Source organism: Enhydra lutris, unplaced genomic scaffold (genome assembly GCF_002288905.1).
Source record: "Enhydra lutris kenyoni isolate GAN:26980312 unplaced genomic scaffold, ASM228890v2 scaffoldscaffold1, whole genome shotgun sequence".
NCBI lineage: Eukaryota > Metazoa > Chordata > Mammalia > Carnivora > Mustelidae > Enhydra > Enhydra lutris.
The window spans coordinates 43,224,683-43,243,127 of NW_019154085.1; the positions used below are offsets into that span (position 1 = coordinate 43,224,683).

At 53.1% G+C, this 18,445-nt stretch overlaps 1 protein-coding gene across 2 annotated transcripts in view; it reads left to right on the plus strand.

The window, feature by feature from the left end:
- LOC111157513 (ArfGAP with GTPase domain, ankyrin repeat and PH domain 1) overlaps positions 1-7,374 on the plus strand; it is a 556,692-nt gene extending 549,318 nt beyond the window's left edge. For both annotated transcript variants that reach the window (XM_022519024.1, XM_022519112.1), the window contains 2 exons: positions 5,075-5,330; positions 6,920-7,374. In XM_022519024.1, coding sequence (XP_022374732.1) covers positions 5,075-5,330; positions 6,920-7,123 — 460 coding nt within the window. In that variant the 3' untranslated portion in view covers positions 7,124-7,374. The remainder of the gene's footprint in view (positions 1-5,074; positions 5,331-6,919) is intronic.
- Positions 7,375-18,445: the final 11,071 nt, after the last annotated feature.

Sequence of the window (18,445 nt, forward strand, 5' to 3'; positions counted from 1 at the left end):
AACGTGAGCCTGGCGTGACTGGGAATTCTCCAGAAAGCCGGTTTCTGTCGTCATCATCATCCTCATCCTCACCCTTATCCTCGCCGCAACCAGTGCTCCCGGGACTTGGGGGCCGTCCCTTTTCTGCCTCGCCCAGTGGCCCTCACTGGTGCGGGCGGCTGTTTCCGTCCGCCAGGCACTACAGAGGCAGGCTGCAGGGGCATCGTGTCCTGGGGACGTCTTTGGGGGGGCACCTGGAGCCTTGGCCACGTCAAGGTCAAGTGTGGCAATACCTTGTCTGTCGGGCCACCGGACCAGAGCCCATCCTGTCCTAGCCTGGCAGACCCCACATGGCTCTGGGGACCACGGCTCCCCCTGTCCTCTGATCCCTAGATCCTGGGCTCAGTACCTGGCCGGCCCACAGCTGCGCTCGTGCACCGGGCAGTTTCCTGGCCCCCAGACAGGAGGACATAGCAGGCCCCCTCAGAAAGGGGTTTCATTTCAGGCAGGAAGAGAGGAAAGTGCTGACTGCTGCACCTCCAATTGTATCTTTTCTTTTTATTTTTGGGGATCGGGTTAGTGAATCTCTTCTGATGAGTTGCCCGTTCTCTCATTTTCTCTCACTCCTGTGCAGTTGATTTATTTAAAGGTGTGTCAGCACGGGGCTCAAATGAGGAGCTGGGCCTCCTTCTTTCTGCTGACGGCCGGCCATGCCAATAAGTCATTTTTTAGCTCATTAGCTAACGGAGACTGTGAGCCGCGGGCCTCCAGGGGATTGGAATGAGGTGAAGTGATCTACTGCCAGCTACGCTGCTCTTGAACTGGCCTTCCTTGGGGAGAATGAAAGGCTCGGCCAAGACAAGCGGGGGATCCCAGAAGTGAGATTGGGACATCAGAGTAACAATTAGCGTATTTGTGCTTTGGCGTCCTGGTTTCTTGGGATAAATGGTTTTAGACAGAACATTCTTGTAGCAAAGGAGTCATTAGCAGAGTGTCCATCTTTCACGTGGTAGCTGTGGGCACAGGAGCCAGATGACAGTGATGGAGGCCATGGTCATCCAGGGCTTTAGTCGGCCTGGGCTGCCTGAACAGAAGGCCACAGAGCAGGTGGCTGTAACAACAGAGATGTATTTTCTCACAGCTCGGGGGGCTGCAAGGTCAAGGTCAAGATGCCAGGGTGGTTTTCCAGTGAGAGCTCTTCCTGCCTTGCAGACAGTGCCATCACGTGGACGGAGATCCCCGTGTCTCTTCCTCATCTTTAAAGGACACCAGCCCCACTGGAGTAGGGGAGTATGATCTCACTGAACCCCAGTGACCTCCTTTAGAGGCCTGGTCTCCAAATGCAGACACATCTGGGTTAGGACTTCGGTATATGCATTTGGCACAGTTCAGGCCGTAGCACCCAGGAAGACGTCAGACATCTCAGAGCTGTGGGCTGGGGCTAACCTCACTTGGCCCCAGATACCATGACGGCCACAGCGTCCTTCATACTAGCCGGGCACCCCTCGCCCAGTGTCCCAAGCCCCTCTGCCCCATGTTAGGGTGTGGGGGTAACCACAGGGTACCAGTGGGTTTGTCAGGGCCCCTGGCCTAGGGCCCTCACCTTGCCCTCCCCAGGGCATTGACAGCCCAGACTTAGAAACCTAAAGCATCCAGCAGGTGTTTGACCCCCACGAACTCCTGTGCCATGGACCCCTCTTTGTCCCACACGTCACCCCACAGGTGAGGTCACAGGTGCTCGAGAGCGGTGGTGCGTCATTAGAGACGCCATTCAATTCCATCATGACAGTGCCCATGACCAGCTCGCCCTCCAAACATGGTCACCTTGGCCCCGAGACCGCCCTGCCTGCTGCAGACATCACTGTGCCCACTTTAAAGATGAGGAAGACAGGGCCCAAGGAGTCCCTGAGGATGTGGCAGTCGACACCACAAGGAGGAGGAACCAAGCAGGCACACAGATGCCATGTCTCCATAGCCAAAAACCAGGGCCTTGTAGCCCCCGGTGGTTCTTTCTTCCTGCCCTTGGCCACTGTGGAAAGCACAAAGGGTGAAGGTTACCCCCTTGGTTGCCAGGGTGCGTGGTGACCAGGGGACATGGGTTCAGGATAAAGGCAAGTGCTTGCGCAGGAATAGGGCTTCTTGAATTAGCAAGACCCACGTGCCCTTGTCAGAGCTCTCTGCTCCCACCAGCTGGAGTGCGTGCGCCTGGGGCAGGCATGAAGCCCAGTGGCCTCCCTTAGCTTTCTGGCCCCTCCCGGTATTAGAACACTGACACCCTGCGGTCCTTCAGGGTGCAGGAGCCAGCATGGGAAGCTTCTGTTTATAAATAGCAAAGAAGTCTTGGTGAAGAGCCCTAGTTCTCCCCACGACAAAAGCCACACGTTAAGACAGCTCTAGGGGGACCAGGTGGAGTGTTGCTAGAAGAGGCAGTCCCCACCAAGTCCTTGCAGTAGTCTTTGAGGACAGCCCCCGTAGCAAGCCTGTTCTCTGTCTCTGAGTTGGTGGAGGTTCAGAAGCCCTGTTGGGATCAGTCACCTCCCTCCAGCTCTGCAGGGTTGCAGGTGGACCAGCTGAGAAGAGCTCAGGCCTTGCGCCTTCCCTTGCAGGAACCCTCTCCAAGACCTTGTTCCTAATTTCACATACATAACATTGCAGTCTTTCTCCTGAAGAAGCTCCCAAAATAGTGTTCAGCCCTCTAAAATCTGGACCCGCGTTTGTGACATAAACAGCACCGACTTTGAAATGTAAGGAACAGTTTTAATAAACAGGACAGTCGTTGACACACGTGTCGATTGCCGTGAACCCAGACAAACTTGTTTGTGGGGGTGACCTGACCCCCAGCCAGAAAGTCACCCTCACTTCCCCGGGAGAAAGTGCTGGCCACCGGACAGGACTCAGAAGCTGCAGGCTGTCCTCAGTCTTCGCCTGTGGCATCCGAATATTAAAAAGAGAATTGGATAATTATAGTGAGGATGATAGTTACCGTGTTCAGTTCTCTGTTTTATCCCTGGGTGATTTGGCAATGCGCATTAAAATCCACCAGAGCAGAATAAAACAGCTCTGATTTTAATGCCTACCCCCAAAAATGAGAGTTAGCAAATTAGATCTTGAAAATCTGGACACATCCTTCACCACTGCCCCTTTTCATTGCATTCACGTTTGGTTCTTTTCTTTGGCGATTTATGAAATGCATCAACGTATGTTAAATACATTTTAAATAAGGTTTTTTTAAATACCATGAGAGACATGATTTGTTTGCAGTGTTCTTTCTTTCTCCTGCCCAGAGCTTTTGTGCTTGTATTTTGTCCCAAGTGGGGACTGGGTACCGGGCTGTGTCCCGGGTGGGGTGTGTGGTGGGTTCTCAGCTGTAGCCGAGTGTTTGTCCTGGAAATCTCCGCATGAAAAGGGTCGGGGTCACTCTGGGGTCACTCACATGTACCAGGAAGTGAAGCAAAACTAATCCAGATTTACTCCTGGAAGAATTTGTTTGCCTAAGTATTTAAAAACAGATTAGGGCTAACCCGACACTAGATCACTAGGAGCAATGTAAACATGGGTAAAAGGTGTAAACAAGGCCTTTCTTCTGTACTTCGGAAGAAAAAATGTCATGGTTAATGAGTTTTCTTTCTAGAGTATCACGGAGGTCCTAAGTGATTCTCTGTGTGGTGTGTAGCTGTGTACCCTGATCCTTCTCTGGGAGGGAACGCCGGGTTGTAGGAGGGGGCAGCGGTGAAGCAGTGTGTTAAGTCTCAGGAACGACAGTCACTCTGCTCTGCAGGGCTGTCCTTTCATCTCTCATCGTCCTCGTGGAAAAGCATCTGTCCGGCTAGCCGCACCCTGTCTGCGCCCACCCTGCATGCTCGCCCCCCCCCAAGACTGGCCCCCCCCCCCCAGACTCACCCACCTCCAGAGCTACTTGTGAAATCCCCCTTCAGTCTCCAGCGTTTCCTCTTCACCCCAGGCAAGACTGCAGGGCCATGACACTGAAAAGTGTCTCTTGCACCCTGTTTTGAGAAACCAAAGCCCATGAACACACCTTGCGTTGGTTTCTTCCTTTTTCTCTCTACTTTCTCTTCCCATTCTCCCTCCGCCTTCTTATGCTTAGCCCTCATTCCAGATGTCATAGGCAGCATCCTGTCCTGCTTGGATCCCGACCCCCCCCCACCACAACCAAGTTCCCAGAAGACCAGAGCTCCTGGGGGAGGGACTCCTGCTATAGCTCGTTGCATCTGTGACCCCGTCTGAGGCCCTTCCCCTCTCCTCCTTGTATCATCCCCTCCTGCACCCCTAGCTCAGCTCTGGCCTTGGGCCCCCTGCCTTGTCTCCCGGGCTGGGCCCTCTTACACCTTGACGCTCTCTACTTCAGCCTTCCCCATGTCTCCACAGAGGTTACAAAATCAAGTCATAACTGCATTAGTTTGCTTGTCTTTGCCAGACCTCTCCATTGGGGTCTCTGTGGTTTCACACGTGGGTCTGTAACAAGATGTTCCTTAACCGAAGCACTGGGAGACCCCGGGGGAGTTCACACACTCCCTTCCCAGGCTCCGAGTTAGGGGCTAAGAGTTCAAGGTCACACCGGATTGGGGAGCCCCCTGGCCATCCTGTCCCCTGGCCCTGAACTCCAGCAGGGTCCTCTAATCCCAACTAAAAGCTGTCATTGCTTACAGTAGAGGGGGCTCCAGGCTGCCCTGCCATGCGTGGAGTCTTGAGCAGCAAGGTGGTTCCTCAGGCTTCTGGGCTAAAACCAAAAGAAATCACGTGAGAGGTCAAGGCCATCGGCCTCTGTGCACACCTGCAGGCATCAGAACTCCCTTCCCCAGAAGTTCTGATTCAAGGAGGCCTGGGGAAGAGCCTGGGGATCTGCATTTCTAGCATGTTTCCAGGTGGTGCTGATGCTGCTGGGCGGGGACCCCAGTCTGGGAAACATGGCCCTGTTCCTCCAGGGGCTTTCTTGTGGCTCCGTGGAGGCACCTGTCTCCTGCTATTGCACTTCCGCCCTGAGGCCACCAGACCACCTAGGTGCTGGAGCAGAGAGGTCTTTCAGCCTTGGTTGTCCTTCCTGGCAGTGACCGCGCCCGTGTGGTGGCTCTTGCAGGGAAGAGAAAGAGCGGTGGATCCGAGCCAAGTACGAGCAGAAGCTCTTCCTGGCGCCGCTACCCTGCACGGAGCTGTCCCTGGGCCAGCACCTGCTGCGGGCCACCGCCGACGAGGACCTGCGGGCCGTCATCCTGCTGCTGGCCCATGGCTCCCGAGAGGAGGTGAATGAGACCTGCGGAGAGGGGGATGGCCGCACAGCACTGCACCTGGCGTGCCGGAAGGGGAACGTGGTCCTGGCACAGCTCCTGATTTGGGTAGGTCGTCCGGGTGCCGCGCAGGGGGCACCATGTTCTGCTCTACAGGCATGGTTGGGGCAGAAGGTCACAGGTCTCAAGGTGGGAAGCAGTGTGGACAAGGCATGGGGGATTTCGGTGTGGAGGCCCCCGGCTCTCAGGCTCCCTTTCGTGAGGACACCCCTGGAGGGCTGAGGGAGCAAAGGGAGGAGGTGAGCGGGACACGCTCCACCTGCCATGGGTCAGGGTGTCTGCAGAGTTCGCATTTCTCGTGACCCCTCTGGGTGGAGCGTGGCTGGAGGTGCCCTTCCTGTTCCTTTTATGACAGACTCCTGGCATCTTTATTTCAGAGCAGGGTGGAAAGCAAGGACACAGCTAGTTTATGTGGTTTTTCCCTTTTCCAGACACAAAAATACTGGACCCAAAGTTTGGTGTTTAATACAGTAGGACTTTAGCAAAGTGCTTCTTCTGGACTGTTCTGGCTAACTTCTACTATTTTTTAAATATCTAAATATTTTTTTATTTTATTTTATATTTATTTATATTTTATTTTTAAATATCTAAATATTTTTTAAATATCTATTATTTTTTAAATATCAATGGAAGCATTTGCCATAAAGTCTGAATGGGGACAGGGATGGGACAACATGCAGAGCAGGGCACTGCCTGGGCTGCGGGGTGGGGGGCTGCTTCAAAGAAGCCCACACCCCACGGGGGCAGCTTTCTTCGGGGCTTGGCCATTGCGGGTGGAAGGTGGAGGAAAACTGCTACTGAGAGGTCCCTGGCCGGTGTGGAGGAAAACACTTGCCCACGGTCAGACTGAATAGTGCAGTGCGGTACGAGCTGACTTTCTGTGCTCTTGTGTATTACATATGTGTTTCCTACAATGGAAAGGAATCATCTCCAAGATCAAGAAGTGATTATTTTTTGTTTTTACAGTTGCAAAGTCAGAGTAGAAATAGCAACATGAGAATGATCCTTGGTCTGCCCCACAAAGGAGGGGCTTTTCCTTGTCAAAAGCACATTATTAAGGCGCCTGGGTGGTTCAGTTGGTGAAGCCTCTGCCTTCAGCTCAGTTCATGATCCCAGGGTCCTGGGATCGAGTCCCACATCAGGTTCCCGGGATCGAGTCCCACATCAGGTTCCCTGCTCAGCGGGAAGCCTGCATCTCCCTCTGCCTGCTGCTCTCTCCCTGTTTGTGCTCATTCGCTCTTCCTCGCTCTCTGACAAATAAAATCTTAAAAATAAAAAGCACATTTTTTAAAAAGATTGTATTTATTAGGGAAAGAGCATGCACACAAACAAGGGGGAGCAGCAGGCAGAGGGAGAGGGAGAAGCAGACTCCCCGCTGAGCAGGGAGCCTGACTCGGGGCTGGATCCTAGGACCCTGGGATCATTCCCTGAGCCAAAGGCTGATGCCTCACCTACTGAGCCCCCAGGCGCCCCAAAAAGTACCTTCTTTCAAAGAGCACACAGAGGGGCGCGGTGTGGCACCTGGCCATGCGGCTCCCCTCCAGCTCATGTGTAGCCCATCCCAGGGGTCCGTGTCCCTGCACGAGCTTAGCTGTGCTCTCCCCCGGTGACCTAACAGCCCTCTGTTGCCTCTACAGTACGGGGTGGACGTCATGGCCCGGGACGCCCATGGGAACACAGCGCTGGCCTACGCGCGCCAGGCCTCCAGCCAGGAGTGCATCGACGTGCTGCTGCAGTACGGCTGTCCCGACGAGCGCTTCGTGCTCATGGCCACCCCCAACCTGTCCCGGAAGAACAATAACCGGAACAGCAGCAGCGGGAGGGTGCCCACCATCATCTGAGGACCGCGCGCCCCCTGCCCGCCGCACCCGGGCGTCTGCAGCCTTGCGCCCTCTCTCGGAAGTCACGACACGTGAGTCCCGTCGTGTCCCCACTCTGTTCCCGCTGGTCGCCTGCCACCTGCCCACCTGCCCTCACCCCACGCGAAATCACAAAACCTGACCGTCCTTGCGGGGCGAAGAGGAGGCCAGGAGGCTGGCGAACGGAGTCCTTTTCATAAACTCCCCTAGCGACAAGCAAGAGCTACCGCGGGCCTCGATTTATTGACGATAGCACACAGCAAGGGACCCCCCCCCCCAACCCCTGTCTGGCGGCCTGGAGACCTGGAGTGCGGCACAAGGGACAGGGACGAGAGGGGGAGGGGAGGCAAGGAGAAAGGAGAAGGGTAACTCTCCTTAACCGGCAGTTAAGCACATCAGTACACTTCACCTCTACCAAACGGAACACTCGGATTTCATCTCCTCTCCGAGGAGCTTGACGGCATAAATCAGAAGCAAGCAGAGTTTGTCAGGTTTGAAGCCCCTATGATGGTATGTGTCAAATCAGTTGTAGCTAATCTGTCCAGGGAGAATACTGGCTTCATTACACTTGCATAGTTGGGTTCTTCCAGCATTACCGCTGTTTAATAGAACATGATTAGTCATCACCGAGAAGAAAGCATATTAGCTGGGGAGGTAGTTACGCAGCACGCTTCGATGATTGCCACGATGTGATTGCAATACTTTTCAGAAGCATCGTATTACCCCAGACATGTTCTTTCGAGCCCTTGGAGCCCTCCTTTCTAAATTCACTGTCATAATTTAGTATCTGTTTAATTTTTCAGTCCAAAGAGAGGAAATCAGTTGCTGAGTATTATTTGACTGGAGTCTCCTTGGTGCAAAAACAAAATGGAAAAAATAAATAAGATTAAGTCGGAAATTCAAAAGGAAATCACGAATTCAAGCTAATAATAACATTTCGAGGCCATGTAGTAAACTCGGTAAAGGCACAAAAGGCTTCTTTTTGTAAATCTAAGAGATTTTACTTCCTTTTGCCAAGGTGAATGTCTTGGGTCTCAGTCACTGCTGGGCCACTGCTGAGTGTCACACAGGCTTCTGTGTCATGTCTGTAGCTAAGATTGTGAAAATCTATTTGAATAAAAGAAGTTCATAAATATGCATTGATTTTTGTTCAGACAAATGGCACCTCTGTTAATTTATAAATTGAACTGGATGTGAACTAATAACGTGCAACTAGTTGAGATAAGAGGGTTACAGATCGTTGTACACGGAAAGCACTCCCAGCAGCAAACACTTCCATTAATGTGATCGACAGCTTTTAAAAAGGAAACTATCAGAAGACGATGGTGGTACAATTTGCTTATTAAAATCAAGAAAGAAAAAAAAAAAAAGATGCCTATGAGAGAAAGGTGGGGGAGACCTGTGATTTCTCATTGTTTAGATCTGATACCACTTCTGCCAACCCAGAGGAGGGGCCGTGGGGAAGCCAGGGATGAGTTTCTGAGTCCCGGCCCCGGGTGCTGGGCAGAGGCAGGCATGACCGGCTGACTCTCGGGCCCTGCTGGCACTTCACTGGGTGGCCAGACCCTCCGTTTCCTTTACTTTGGCACCTAACCTGCCATCCCCGAGGGGTGGGGCGACTTCAGACTTAGCTGCCTTCAGCATGATGGCCAAACAGAGTAAAAAAATCAGATCACAACAGCTTAGGTTAAAAGGAAAGGGGTGGCTGTGCCTGGAACCCTTTAGCAAGTCCGAGTGAGAAGAGGGCTGTCTCCCTGGCAGGTGACCCTGGGTCCGTTGTCACCCAGGAGCAGGGCCACGTCTGCCCAGCCACATCTGCCCGCAGCCTCCAGGCAAGTCTCTTGCTCTTCTGTGATAAACCTATTTTGTAAGAGTTTTTTCTCTTCTTTCACTTTTTAAGAAAAAAAAATTAAGTAGGTGGGGAAAAAAATAAAGCTTTACACAGAATTTATATGTGGGTCAGTGTTTCATGGACATGTGTAACCTTGATTCCATTGCGTGGAAGCCAGCGGGCTCCAGGAACAGCAGGTGCAGAAGCCAAGAGGCTGGGAACCTTGACAACAGGTCCCTAATCCTACCCCCCCCCCCCCCCCCAGTTTTTAATTCTGTGTTTCATCACTGTGTAGTTATTTTAAATGTGAATAGAAAAAAAATGTCGTTGCCTATTTTTTGAAGAACGCGTCACTGTTCTGATGCAGCTGTACGCATTCGCCTCTGCACAGCCTAGCTTCTCGCATAGACTTTATGTAGTGAACGCAGATACAGCATAAATGAAATTCTTAAATTATTTCATTGTAGTTAACTCCCACTATAGGAATGCTCTATTCATATAGCGAAGCCTTGTTTTGAAAAGAAATGGAATTCCTTGTCAGGCTTCCCTTTGAGATATATATGAGTGTGTACATACTATTATATGTGTTTATAATATAATATTTTCCCAAATGACTTCTTTTTTCACTTAGCCTTTCACAACCTGAATGCCAGATTGGTTTGTTTTGTTTTGTTTGTTTTTTCCTCCCTTCCCTCTCTCAGACACAGGGACTTCACTGATCCCTTCTCAGAAAACTTGACCCCTCTTCTGCTATTTTGAGCAATGTTGATCTGCGCTGGGAGGCGGCCAGCTTTCCTGAACCTGAGTTTTGGCAGCAGAGGGGAGGCAGTGGTGGGTTTCAAGGGTTTTCCTTGGAAAAAAAGGTGGCTGGTGGCTAATCTGCTTGTATTTCAGTGTCACACCAAAAGGCCTTTCTTCACTGACTGTGCTCTCATGCCCATCTCAAAACCTTGCTAACACTGAGGCGGGGAGGCAAAAAGTCACAAGGGCTGGTGTTAGAAATGACCGGTTCGGGAAGGGGGTCGAGTTGTCACTTTCTATTCCCATGGAAGTTCTGTGAAGTGACAGTGATGAGAAGACAGCACCGCATCATCCCCATAGCCTGTTCTATCCAGAAGTAAGTTTCCCCGAACTTGAAACCACCTGCTGGGGTAGGCACAGGTGCATGCGGTCACCGGGGAGGGTAGCTTCCCCATCTGGCTAGAAACTCTGCAGACGAAGGAGCCTCAATTCCGATCCCTTGAAAGCAGACTTCAAGAACTGAGTAGGAGGATGGCTCGCCAAGCCCAGAGCCCTAGTCATGGGGCCCTGGCCCCTCTGTCTCCTGTTGTCCCAGGAGATGAGCAGCTCGAGGGTGAGTGACATGTTCATAAGTCTCTGGCCCCATGAGCCGGCACAGTTCTATGTCTCCCAGGAAGAGTACGCTGTGTGTGATTATCCCGGAGAGCAAGGGAAGGCAGGGGGTCCTTGCCAATCCCAGGGCTGTCGAGGGCTCTTGCGGATTACTCTTGACCGGAACCCTAAAAGGAGCCCATTCTCTACCCATGACCCCAGGCACCGAGGCAGGGCCTTGCTCTTCTGCCTGTCTTCTGAAGTTTTGTCTAGCCTGATGCCACCTACCCAGCCTCTGCCATCGGGCCTCGGGACCAGTCTTCCCCAGTTTTGTAACCTCTGCGCCCTTCCAGAGTCATCCTCTCCATCTGCAAAGGAGCAGCCACTGACTTCATGAGGGGAGAACAGGGTCCAGTGATAAAGACAGCCATAGGGCTGAGCAGACCCAGCTTCACCCGGCTTTGCTGCCCCTCCTGGGTGACCCTGGCCAGGTCCTCAGCTTTGGGGCGCTCTTTCCTTAACTGTGAAACTGGGGGGGGGGGCAGGGTGGCCTTGCAGGATCCAATGACCCTTTGGTTTCCAAGCAATGTGATCACTGCCGGCCAAACACCCATCCAGGGGCTGGAAGCTCAGGAAATGGGAGTGTTCGGGAAGAACAGAGATGCTGATGGCATCAAAGCCTGTGCACCCACATAGAGAGCGGCCCCCAGGCTAGAGGTGCTCACGTTCTCCAGCCGCGCCCTGGGGAGCCCGTGACAGCATGCTCGCCAGTCCCCCTCCCCTAGGCCAAGCCAGAGGATGAGCGAGGCTCTCTGTGAGCCCCTGCCCCAAGGGGTGAGCTCCAGTGCTCACTTCCTGATGTTTATCCTCCTGTCTTCGTGGTCTGATTTTGCTTTTCCAGAGGCAAAGTAAAGGTTGAGTCTTACCCTCATGCATTCACCAAGATCCCTTGAGGCCCAAGGTGACCCCTTCTCTCTGACGCCGTGCTGTGTCATTGGCTCAAACAGGCTTCCCACCCTTCAGAAGCCACCAGGAGGCTGCTGTCCACACTTGGCCCTCAGAGCTTGATGGGAGAGCACCCTGGCTGGCAGAGGTCGAGGCCCTGGGGCATCTCGTGCGTCACTTAGACACTTGCACGGTGAGCGGGCACCTCACCAGAGCTGCTCTCCCTCTTGAGGCTGGCGTTCGGCTGATCTTGTGCCTGCAGCTGGTGAACGTAACTTCCCCTCGAGGGCAGCCTTGGGTCCTACCCGGACCCCAGCCTGAGCTGTGCTCCAGCTCACCACGGCTCCAGTTCTGCCATCCCTTCCTCCTGGCATTTAGGATGCTCTGGAAATAAAAAATCCACATTCCCACCTAGGGAGGTTCAGAAGCCTTGCAGCAATGTAGAGCCTCTACAAGTAAGTATGATCCGGGCTCCAGAACTTCTCAAAAGGCAAAGATAATTGGAAAGCAAATCCATTACCCCTCCTTGGGCTGTTTGCCCCTCCCCCACCTGCTCTATTTCCATCCCTCACGCGCCCCACAAGGTCAGCATGACTTTCTAGAACTCCCCTGGATTGTATTTATGTCCTTCAAGCAAACAAATTGAAAAGCAGTCAGGAAGGAATTCAAATAGAAATGTGCTGAAGATACACATCTTTCTTTCCCAGGAAATATAATTTATTTCTAACTGCCTCCCGAACATGGGCTTCACACATTGTGAAGTCCTGTCTTCAAGTGATTTTCACCCTCATCCTTCACCAAAAAGCTAAATAAGGGCCTTTGGCATCCAGACTTGGATTTTTCACTTTGGGCCATTATCAACAATGTTGCTTTTTCTTGAATTCCTAAGTGGCTTTCTTCTGGAAGCCCTGTGGTCATTGAGGCTTGGTATGGGCCCCGCCCATGCTGCGGCCTGGCCAGGCCCCCCAAGTGTATGGCTCACACGGGCAGGGGTCTGGCTCCCCACCTGGCCCAAGGTGGGGTTGTTGGCCCCCACCCTGCTCTGTACCCTGCACCCTGGTGGGCCCTTCATGGTTCAAGCATCTCAAGTCACCTTTCAGTCAAAATGTTGAATTGCTTCCAGTTACACAGGAGAGATAAGGGGGAGTGGGTTCGTCCCTCGAGCAGACAGGAACAGCGTCAGGCTTTTATTTCCACTGCGACCCAAAGTGACCCTTGGAAGCCGGAAGGGCCAGGCTGCTGGAGAGGAGAGTGCCTCCCTGCCGCTCAGGGTCAGCAGGCCCACACAGGACCCTCTCTGGGAAGAAGGGACCGGTGACAGCTTAGAACTCCTATTTCAAAAACATGGGTGTTCTTCCCCTTCTAGAAGAAAGGTTGTCCTTACGGAGATTTTTTTAAGCAATATTAATGGATTCCCCATTTCATTTTGGATGTCTGCTGCTTTTTGAGCACAGACTGACACTTCTTTCCAGTTCCAGTTTCTCAGTGTGGGTCAAGAGTGGAAAGTGGAGGACGTTTCCTCCGCATGGGATTCCGTAAGACCACAAAGTCTGGTGTTCAGTTTGCGATTTTTAAAGCACCCAAGTTCTAGAAATCGTTCCGTTTCACCAGTGTGGGTAACAGCTTCCCAGGGCAAGGGCTCAGGATGGCAGATATGAAAGCCTCTCCTTACCGCATTTCATTTCTGGGGGGCTGCTTCTGCTCCTGGCTGGTAGCATCTGGTGCTGGAGCTTGCTCCTGCTTGGTAAAAACGCCCTCGTCCGAGGCCCTCATCCCACCTAAAGGGCCCGTGGTGCCCAGAGGCAGGTGTGCCCAGCATCGACCCGCCATGAGCCATTCCTGCCAAGCAGACAAACTAGGGTCTGTCTGGGTGTCCCCCGGCTCCCGGCTGCTGCGGGGTCTGTGCAGGGCAAGCTGCCTTCATCGGGGTGCACGAGGTCAGCTCAGGGCTTGTGTTTTATTTGGACCTGGTGTGTGGCTTCTGCAGAGAACGCCCCCAAGGGTCAGGATGGAGCCATATGACAGAGACTTGCCTGTCAAAGTCAAGTGAAGTCTAACCTAGAATTCACGGTCAGTGGGGATCCCGTGTCTGTCCTTCATCTTGAGACACAGGTGAAAGAAAGCGATACTACATGTAAGAGCTTTGTGGGATCTTCCAAACGAACAACGAGGTGTTAGGAACAGCTGCCCCCAAACCAGAGTGTGCCCTGATCTCCCCGTGCAGTGTCCACAATGGCCTGGGAAGCAAATATCTGAGCTGGCCCAAACACGAGTAACAGGCTGTGGCACCAACCCCAGAAGCCCACACCGTCAGTGATCCCACGAGTAAAATGGGGAGTGTCCAGGCTTGATGGAGGATGTCGCCGGGCTTTCCACCCCTGGTCTAGCACCCAGATGTAGAAAGCCTGAGTGACAGGCCTCTTTCAAAGACTCTGGGGCACCCAGCTGATGACCACTGCACCCAGCTCGTCAGCTGACATTCCACTGAGTGGCCTGGGGGAAAGGATCATCCCACCTGGGCTCCTCAAGGGTCGGAGGACAGAGGGGACCAAGGGTGCATGAGCTGGAGCCAGAGCGGGGAGTGAGTCCTCACTGACCACTCACAGGAGAACAGCACGCCCTCCCCGTCCTGCCCCAGGGCGCAGGGGCGGGCCTGAGTGGGAACCGGGCTGCTCCACGGTGCATGGGTGACGGGTATGTTTAGAAACTGCTTTATGGCACATCACACATCTCGAGGTTAGAAGTTATGCCTTCTCCAAACCCTGAAAAAATCACGGTTTCCCTCCTCCAGCTGAGCTTTTGTCTAAAATATATCAAACTCGAGACAACCCCTGTCCCAGTCTGAGCACCCGGGTCCTAGGGAGGATGCCGTGTAGCCTTGACCAAGGGCACTGCACAAAGCCTTGGGACCCCTGAGCCGGCTGCCCCAGGAAGGACTGCAGGAGTTGGCCACTCCAGGCCCAGGCACGGCCACTTGGGTTCTGAGAGTGCTTCCTGCTCCCAGACAGCCCCCCACTCCTGCCCATGACCTTGAATGGGGTTCTTATAGGGCCACACATGTGTTTCTGATCAGGAGCCTGAGCGGGTCAACGGTGGCAGCCAAGAGGCATCTCTTGCAGGGAACAGAGAAGGCCGAGTCTCTGCCCACCTCTCAGCACATTTTTCTGTTTCTGTAAATAGTGATGTATAGAAGATGGAAGAGCGGCCCGGGGTTTATCCAGAGATGGGTTTGGTTTCTTTGGGTTTTTTTGGTTTTTGGGGTTTTTTTTTTTTTTTTGGTTGTCTTTCTATTACCTCATTCAGCAAGTTTGTTTCACAATGACTCAATGATGCTTTATTTATGTTGTTTGTACTGTAATTAAAACCATTGACAGACATTTCACTTTGCTTGTTATCTCATATGATTTTGTTTTGATTAAATATGCCAGTTTGTATTTTCCTGCATTGGGATTTTTTTGTGTCAGCTGTACAGTATTCTAAGGGGGGGGGGGAAGAGAAAAAGAAAAATGTGTAAAGTAAAGGAGAGAGGTGGCTATGGTGTAGAGGCCTCTTTCTAATAAAGAAATGAAAATATGTCTACACTGCTTCTGTGGAGGTTTTGTGGGGACTTGGGGGGCGGGGTGTGTTGGCCATTCGTCACGACTAATTGGATGTGTGTGCTCAGGCGAGGTCAGTCAGAGAGGAGAGGTGCTTAGAGAAGGGAGGCGCTGGGCTCTGGCCACCTCTCGCGTGTGGAAGGAAAGAGGCACACACGTGCTGTGGTCACGGCATTGGGACCATGAGGAGCATCTCCCCACTTGTTCATCCCCAAGCCACTGCAAGAGGCTGTGGCTCCAGCCGGGGATTGCCTGGGCCCGGATGTTACAGAGGCTTGTCAAGTGTCTTTGCGCTGGACCACACTGCCCCAGATGTGTGATAAGGATTAGGAAAGAAAACCCTTCCAGAATGCCTTTATCAATACTCTCTCATAATGAGTAGTGAGTAGCATCACATTTTTCTCACACAAAATACACTGTATCTTTACCCCCAAACTCAGAAAATTAAAGCACCCAACTGCCACCACCCAGACATCACCAGTCAGCAGTTTGGTGACACCTTCCAGATGCTTCTCTCTGCAGACGGGCAGATGTCTGCTCCCTCATCACTCTTGCAGGGCAGTAAACGTAAAGCCCTACGATCCCACGACACATCCGTACTGACATTTGCTGCGGAGATTGTCTCACGGCCCGGGGGGCCACAGCATCCCACCGGCCACACGAGGTCACACGGGCCCCGGCAACGTGCTCCCACAGCAGCCAGCAGGCCACAAGCAAAATGTGACGAAGGCTCCTTGTCTTACAGGGGACTCAGAGCAAAAGGAGGACAAAGAAAGTGCTTGAGGAGGAATCCGTTCCACTTACACACATGTTGGTTCTCTTGGATCTGGTAACGTGTGCCTTCAATGACGTAAGGGACTGGGCAGCAAGCCAGGGCAGGCACGGACACCTGGAGGGCCTCCCAGGCCCAGCCTCCTCCAGCCAGCTGGTCAACCGTGGTCCGTGGTTGTGTTACCTCCTGGCACCCATGCGAGGTTCTCCACCACCGGCTTCAGCATCCCATGCAGGAAGGAGAGGAAAGGCAAGGGGAGAGGCAGCGGGCAGGCCTCTCCCATCTGGTGTTGCCTGAAGCCCCACTCACGGCTCCATTGACCACCCCCATCCTTGGCCACACTGGACGAGGTCACTTGGGGCTGCAAAGGAGACTGGAGGACGTGGCAGCTCCGGGCAGGCAGGGTCTGGTGGTAAGGAAGAGGGGGAGAGCGGGTGTCAGTAAGCATGCGGTCTCCGCCCATCCACTGTGTGGGTCCCCAAAACACCCTCCGTCAATAACCCAGAACAGCGGCTCCCCCAGAGACATGTCCAGTGGGCTGTCAGCCCCACCCATGACTGTCCCCACCTTCCGTCCAGCGCTCCCCAGTCGATCTCAGAGGGTCCATCCAGGCCCTGAGGCACTCTGTCCAACCGGCCGGCCAGGTAACAAAGGCAAGACGGAAGCTTCAAATTTTACAGCTGAGACCTTGGAAAGCGACTGTACTCAGTGCTGGCCCAGCTCTGGGGAGACTGACAAGAATGTGCCACTAGGGGAAATGAAGTCAACCAGCGTTTCTGCAAAGCCATGTGGAATCGTGGAGAATGCCCTGAGAACCTTCCCTTTGGCCCAGGAGCCAGGGCCTAGACAACACCTCCATCCCGTAAACATATGTTGGTGACATGAATGAATTTGATGCCTCGGAATCTGCCCGAGAAGTAATGTGGCTACTTGAACATTTGTGAGAGATGTTCACAACTACAGTATTTATAACAACAAAGTTTGGGGAACAAGCCCAAAGTCTAACAGGAAGGCGATAGTGAAATAAATCCAGGTACCTCCATAAACGGAAAGCGGAGTCATTTCAAATGTTTTTATCGCATAGGAAAGTGATAGCATGGAAATTAAAAATTAGGATACAGAATATACATAAGATTCTATTAATAAAGAATTTATATAAACTGTCTTAAAAGTTATTTTTTATCCTTATTTCACATCGAGGGGGAAAAAAATCCAAAATGTTTGCAGTGCTGCCTCCCTGGGGAGTTCCTGTCCACATTTTCTACTGGATCCCATGACCTTGAGATCATGACCCAAGCCAAAATTAAGAGTTCAATCAATGCTTAACCAACTGAGCCATCCAGGTGTCCCCCTGCTCCCCACTTCTGACAGCAAGTCTGCAGTCCTAAAGGTGGTCCCTGCCGTCTGCTTGCTCTGCCGTCCTGTCTCTCCCCTGCCTTCTCCTGCCCCTCTGCCCCTCGTGGTCAGCTCCAGCCATGCCCCGTGTCCTGGCCTCTCCTGCTCCAGACCTTTATCTACCTTTGCCTCCCCCGGGAAGACCCCGCTGTTTGTGGCTAGCTCCTTCTCATCTTTGGGGTCTCAGGTGTAACGTCCCTCCGAGAGACGTCTCCCCACCCTAAGCCCAGCTCGGTCAGGCCTCCCTGCACTGGCTCTTGGCACCCTCCCTGACCTTCACAGTGCATTTCTCTGTGGGAAAGGTCAGCCCGCTTCTGTGCCTCCCTCGGTTCCAGGGCCCTGAGTCTGCTTGGGTCTGGGCTATAGGCCCCATCAAGTACCACTGACCCAAGGCGAGAGTGAGGAAAGGAACAAACTCCAGCCGCCCATGGCCTGCACGGCCTGGGGCACTGGGGTACCCAGGGTCCACTTGCACCAACAGTGTTCCTTTTAGGAACCGAGCCTCGTTGCCACCATGAAATGTCTGAGGAGTGTCCTCGCTGGACACCCAGGGCCTGTCAGAACCATCCCTACCAGGCCTGTCGCAGTCCCACAGCCGTCCCAAGTCCCTCGGGTGGGACCCCGTCATGGCAGGTGGGCCCAATCTGGGGGTCGATGTCCAGAGCTCGTGCCCCCAGAGACGCCCCGATGGGTCCCAGCCTGTCCCCTGCCATGGCCCGAATGGGGACAAAAGCCTCGCTTGCCAGGCATGCCAGCGGTGAGACAGAGCTCCAGTGGCCCCACATCCCCAACACGTTCCCAGAAGCCGCTGAGCCACAATTTATCACCACACGTGTCCAGTAAGGCGCCTAATTGGCCCATAAATGTGGCCCAATAACCGCGCCTGACACCCAGAGACACTGCGGGCAATTAGCCCTTATTTATCTGCATGTGGCACTGGCCACTTGCTAGCTCCGCACACGTTCGCGATCTGTTTATTTGCAAAGCTGGAGGGACACGAACCTCATTACTGCATGAGACAGCACGGTACCCACACACACCCATTTGCCACGCACCCCAGACACACACACACACACACATACACCCCAGACACACAAACACACCTCACAGACAGACACACACCAGATACACACACACACACACACACACACACCCTTGAGACACACACCCCCACACACATACACACCAGACATGCACACATGCTCAAGACACAAACATACTACACACACATGACAAACACACCAGACACACACTCCACACACATTGTAGAAACACACCCTATATACCAGACACAGACCCACACACATTCCACAGACACACACACCCCAGACATACATATACACACATACCACACAGACCACAGACATACACCAGACACACACACATCCCAGACACACAACATATCACAGATACACACACATCTTGGCACACAC